The 6306-nt window shown below is 41.1% G+C and overlaps 1 protein-coding gene across 1 annotated transcript; it reads right to left on the reverse strand.

Annotated features, from left to right (window-relative positions):
• Positions 1 to 327: 327 nt before the first annotated feature.
• On the reverse strand, positions 328 to 6027 carry LOC113572048 (leiomodin-1). Its single transcript, XM_027001301.2, is given in 5 exon segments — positions 328 to 1314; positions 1862 to 2065; positions 2068 to 2187; positions 2189 to 3715; positions 5653 to 6027. Coding segments are annotated over 5 exon segments (2127 nt in total). The 5' UTR covers positions 5902 to 6027; the 3' UTR covers positions 328 to 1287.
• Positions 6028 to 6306: the final 279 nt, after the last annotated feature.

A 6306-nucleotide genomic window follows, 5' to 3' on the forward strand; every position in this document is an offset into this window, starting at 1 on the left:
TAAAACCCAGCTCCTGAGAGCCCATGCTACCCTGTAGGTCATTTTACTATATAATGACCCAATGAACCTTTTGTGTTCCTGCTACAGATTTCAGACCACAAATGCCTGACTGTATGTGTAAATGAAACAACTCATTCTAACTGTGCTGTTTCACAAGCCTAGTACCTGCAGTCTGTGAGCTGAGCTCAATTACAGTGTTTGCACAGTCTCACTTTTTGTGTTTTGTCATTCTAAAATGTTCTATTAGAAGGAAAGCTTTGGCAGGTAAACAATCCACCATGACAAGTACAACAACAACAATAATTATTATTATAATAATAATAACGATATTAATAATAATAATGTATACAGCATTCAATTTTTGGTACAGGATGAAGAGAAGACACTGGGACTTTGGGGATTCTACAGCATGTCTGCATGTGGTCTGAATGCATTGATGCCACTTTACACTCAATACCTTATAAGAAGCATCTTGCCCTACACTCAATGGCCACATAACTAGACATGTCTGTCTTAAAGGGGCATTTTATTGGTGCACATTTACAGGATATATTTTTCAGCCACCACTTATTCACTACTGGTCAGTTTCTAAGTGCACTGCCACAGCCTACCAGACATTATTTAGGTGAAGGACACTTTTTTCAGCACAGCATTGACATTGTTTTAGTAGTGGCATGGTAATAGGTATAACTGTTGTGTTGAGAGAGGTCTGCCACCAAAAAATATCTAGCAAACAGTAGCAATGACCATTAAAGTGTTTGTTACCTCAATTTCTGTTTGCTGTCAGTGGTATGAATTCAGTCTCATATTGGTTGTTCCATAATTCATTTTCTTACCCTTTTCACTCAACCTACATTATCTTCAAAACAAACAATTCAACAAATATCATGATCCAGTTCCACAAAATTCAAGGTCAAATAAAATACATATAGGGAAAAACCAAAATATGATGTACAAGCAACATATTCCAATACCTGTCACATATTACTGCAATTAAAACAATTTCCAACAAATTACAATTTCCAAAACTTTCTAGTCCTTTCATAAGGCTCTTAGTGACCGTGACTAGGCATTTAACACAAATTTTATTTTTTTAAGTGCAGAGATTTCTCTGTCAAGAGTATTTAGGCTGTTTATTTTAGTATACAACATTGCCTGAGTATCCTTTTGATGTACCTGAGCCCTGTGACATTGCTGTAAATGGTGTTGTACTCAGAAATGCATAACTGACTCCACAAAATGTTTGTTAAACCAGTCCCAGCTCTCTTCTGGTTTTCTTGCCAGCTGCTACCTCAGACGCTTGGGAACATCAACCTTAGACAGATAGAAGGAGTTCGGGGGTTGAGGATGGTGGATAAAAATGAAACAAAAACAGATTTAACATCTTAAATGTGTTTACCTAAAGCATCTATGATATCAACAGTGCCAGAAAGCGGCAATCAAATACTTCTTAAAGAGATTTGTGTTTTTACAAAAATTGTGTTTCTACAAACTAAACATATATGAAAAACAGTTTGATTCTACATTTATTGATTTTACATTTCTTTCTAGTCTAAATCTTTTCTTTCTCTCTGACAGATAATTTATATACATGAATCTTTCAGTAAATACCTTTACATAGAAGGCTGATTTTACTTTTAATAAGTGAAAGCCCTTTCTCAATAGCATACAGTAAGCCATGCAAGGTTTAAAAGCCCTCAGCCCAAACTCCAAAGGACTATGTCAATACACTATTAACACCCCACTTGTGGTTAACTAAACAAAGGACCAAGCATATGATCTGTTAGGGCATTAAAAACAGACAAATCTGGCACTGAGACAGGTTATGTGGTCATGCAAGGAGTGATTCCTTATTCCTTACCTTTTTGAGTGTGTTCATGTTGCAGTTCCTGATAGAGTCTAGCAGCTGATCTCTGGAGCTCCTCTCTGTCCCATGGCCTGACACTCTGTCTTGTTGGCGTTGGGAAACAGGGGTCAATGACCATCGCAGTGCCTGAACATCCAAAACAGGGACAGGGGGAGGAGGTGGAGCTGGGGCTCCTAGACATGACTCTGTTTGTAACTCCACGTTTTTTTACCTGGTGCTTTGGAGTTTAGGGGACCAAGTGAGGACTTGGGAGGAGTAGCTTTGGAGGGTGGGGAAGGGTTGTTAAATTTGGAAACTCTGGCTGTTATAGATTCTTTCTTTCTCAACATGGTGGGACTGCAGTATTCCTTTACGTTTATGCATTTCAGGTAAGACTGCTTTCTTCTTCTCTCCACTAGGTGGCGTTGGGCTAGTCTGAGTTGCCTGTTTGGCAAGTCGTGCTTCTAATCGTTTCTGGCGTTGGCGGTCCATATTACGGTCAGGATGTTTGGTCATAGCCATCCTTGGCCCAGCTAGCTCAAAGTGATACCCCAGCTTGAGTAAGGAAACATTGTCCCGTAGAACCTTAGTCATCTCCATCTCAGTCTTCCCGCCACAAATGTGTCTCTGATTGTGAAAGCGAAGCTCTGTGAGAGTAGCATTATGCTTCAGAGACTCAATGACAGCCAGGATGCCTTTACCGGTGAGATGGTTGGAATCCAAATTAATTCCTGTCAATGTGGTGTTGTTCCGTAAGGTCCCGGGCAAGGGCAAGGCTACATGGTCGTCTGCTCTCGTGTTAGCAAGAGCAACCGTTTTAACATGAGTGTTGTCACGTAGCCTCAGCAAATGGATAAGGGTGTCTGTCTTAATAACATCTGAGTTGTTGATGTTGAGCTCAGTGACTTCGGGGTCATCATTACGCACCTGCTCCAAGAGTTCATCAAACATGCTAGAACCAGTATCACTGTCCATGTAATCATCTTCATTACCTTCCTCATCATCATCTTTGGATTTGACAGACTGGTCATCCCCACTCGCACACTGCTCAGTAGTGATTTTTTGAGTTTCACCTTTTATCGTTAACATCTTCTCTTCATCTTCTCCCCTCTCTTTCTCTCTCTCTTTTGCTCTCTCCTGCTCTTTCTCTCTCATCTTCCAATTCTCCCACTTGCTTGGCTTCTCCTTTTCTTTCTCTGTTCCAGTGGTACCTTTCTGGGAGTAGGGTCTGCTTTTCTCACTAATGTTCTCCTGTTCCCTTTCTTTCTCCTCCATGACCCCACCATCCCCTGGGGCTCTTTGTCTGCTCCTTCGTTCACCCATTCTGCAGAGCTCAGTTGGACTCATATGATCCTCTAGCTTGGACACCAGATCTTTTGTTCTTCTATCTCTACTTTTCATTAATTCGCTCTCTTCTTTCTTTTTGCTATCATCTACCTCAGTTTTACTCTGTAGCTTGGATATTAATGCCTTCGTTCTTGAGTTTTCTCCCCTATCGTGTCCTTCGTTTCTCGCCTTCTTTAAGTTATCTTCTTTTTTTTCTTGTAGCTTAGAGATAACCTCCAAAGACCTGCCACTATCTTGTTCTCTCCTAGGCGTCTCCTTTTGTTTTTCCTTTTCTGTCTCTCTTTTCAGCTTTCCCTGTCCTAACTTTTCTTTCCCTCTCTCCTTTTCACTGCATTCCGTTTTTCCATCAGAGGCCTTTTTAAATTCATCCTCAGATTTTTCCTCTTTTCCCTGTTCTTTTCCATCCCTTGGCTCATCCTTGTCAGATTCCTCATGGCTTCGAGACCTGGAGAAGCTTTGCTGTTCCCTGCTCCTCATCCTCTTGAGGCGGTCGCGTCTACGTCCTTCACCTTTCAACTCTCCCTGAAGAACAAGCATAACACAGTAGAAAACCTCAGTAAATGCATACTCATGACTAGTCAAGTAAACATGGAAACTTGGCCATACATTTTGGCTGTAAACAGCTGTAACATTTTAAATTAAATTGCTCTTTAAGTGTTTGTAAAAGCTATTCATCTTAAAGATCAACATTATCTGCAAAACCATGGACACATCAGACAAAAAACAACAGATCTAATGTGACCACAGATTATTGCTGGTTGCAGGGAGCTATTCTTAGCCTCGATTAGAAGGGAATGAGCCTGCATAGTAGATTTGTGTGCCATTGTTTGAAGAAGTCAAAGACCCCTCAGACGTGCCCTTATAAGGCTGCAAGACACGGAACGTTCTCGCCTGGAATTCCACCTACCAGAGTTCGAGAACATCTGGCTAAGTTTTAAACATTTCCCCTTTCAAAGACAGAGCAATCCTACCCGAGTCATATTCCCATAAAGCACTGAATGAAACCACCTCTAAATACATGTCAAAAGAAGTCTACAAGAGAAAGTATAATCTGTTCTGAATAGTATGAAAGTTACCCAACAAGCACAGAGCAGAAGCATCAAATAGCCCTACCTCTACCAAGCATTTACGCTACATGAAAAACATAATGCCTGCTACCTAGTGACAGCGATAAGATTGTTTAACTTGATTGCTGTTGGAAGATAACCTTTTTGAGCCAATTAATGTGTGATGAGGCAGTGTTTCTTTGCACTGCTTGGCACATCTCAAGCAAACAAAATGCTGGCTATAGATAAACAGAGCTTAAACAGAGGTCTCTGGACCTCTTTGTGAGTATCACATTACCAAGCCTTCAGCAACACCTGTTAAAGCCTGTAGCACTCAACTCCTGCACTCAACACATACAAATGTGGGCTCAGTGCATAAGTAGAGCACAGATATGTTACTTGTTACTGAAGCTACACTGTGAAGCACAGCTTTAGGGTTAAACTTACTCTGGATTTGAAATTAGCATAGCAAATTATCCAAAGTTGCATTCTCAGTTTGTGCAGCTCTATATTACATCACGCTTATCATTTTCCTTCTACAGAAACAAGTATTTATGTCTTTAAAAAACAAACAAGTTTGCTTCCAATCATTTTATAAAGTTACAAGGCACTTGTTTACTTTAGAGCTATGAAGAGGACTAAGCTGTCCTGTGGTGTGTGCATCTTCAACAGCAGTGTGGAGGTCCCACTCTGAGCCAGGCTGGTGTTTACAGCATCGTAAGGCCAGCAGAGCTGCTGGGAGGTAAACGAGTCCTCTCGTTAGTAGAATTCTCCTGTTTGCACTTTCTACAAAGTGGTATTTGAAGATTAGGGTGCTCTGAGGAAATGAAACTATATCAACTGTGAACGGCAATGCTAACAACTTCAAAATGGCAGCAGCTAAATATTAGAAGGGAAGGTCCACAAATGAACATAAATTGTGAGAGAAAAATTTTAACAGCAAATAAATACATAACACACCATTCATTCTTTGAATAAATATAAGGTGGTGCTGTCCCTGTGTAAACCATCTGCCAGCTGTAGGCATGGTGTTGATAAGGAGGATCACAGCAGTATGCTTGGCATCCCCTGACTGACTGATCTTCACAGTGTCCACTGGTCTGTAAATCTCTTGCCGAAGTGGACTCCACTATGCCGTTCTAGCAGCCTTGTAAAGTGCACTTTCGCTGCTGAGGGGAGCCATCCATTATATTTTGCACTTGCATATATCAATAAAGAACCCGTATGTACATATCAGTACAGTTTATCAAAAATGTGCAAACATGTTAAAGTCTAACAGACATATCACATCTTAACGGCAGAATAACCTCTTGATGGTCTATTATGAATTAAATGGTCATTATTGGCTACTAAACTGCACAGGTTAATCAATTCAGGCCTAGTTCTTTCCACTTTGTTCTGTATTCACTTCACCTCAAATGACAATTCCCTCTCAATGAGTTTCTTCGTCTCCCGTTCACAGTAGTCCAGCATGGCTTCACGGTTATAACCGCGAGTCGGCACTTTCTCCGTCTGGTTCCGCTGTCTGAGCCCGACTGGGATGTTTGGATCAGGATCGATGACAACGAGCTCCCTCTCGAGCTCTTCTACCTCCTCGGGTGAAAGGGTCGCAAGCAGTGTCTCGATGTCCGAGTCCTCGCCCACCTGATGACTTTTCGACATTATTGAAATGACACCCACAGACCGACTTTTCTATATAGATTTCCAGTAGCGTCCTCTACAATAAAACCAGCCGTCCTGCATAACACCTCAAATACCCATGTCAAAGCCTTCTTCTGAGAGCCTTCCCTGGAGCGCGATGAGCTCGCAGTTGCGAGGCGATTGCGCACGCTTATCCATAGACCAGCTTCTGCTCCACGACGTTCCATGAGCTCATGCGCATCTACATGACCAAATCCGGACAGAAAATTAAAAACACAAAGTAAATAAAATAATTACTTTTTTTTTTCCTTAATCCTTTCTAAACTAAATTTCGTATCAGCCTATATATCATATCTATGTCGAATTCATCAATCACCGTTAGTACTTCGCCTCCAGGATATATGTGAAAAAAGAATTGGATTTTGA

The sequence above is a fragment of the Electrophorus electricus genome, chromosome 23 (genome assembly GCF_013358815.1).
Source record: "Electrophorus electricus isolate fEleEle1 chromosome 23, fEleEle1.pri, whole genome shotgun sequence".
NCBI classification, from domain to species: domain Eukaryota; kingdom Metazoa; phylum Chordata; class Actinopteri; order Gymnotiformes; family Gymnotidae; genus Electrophorus; species Electrophorus electricus.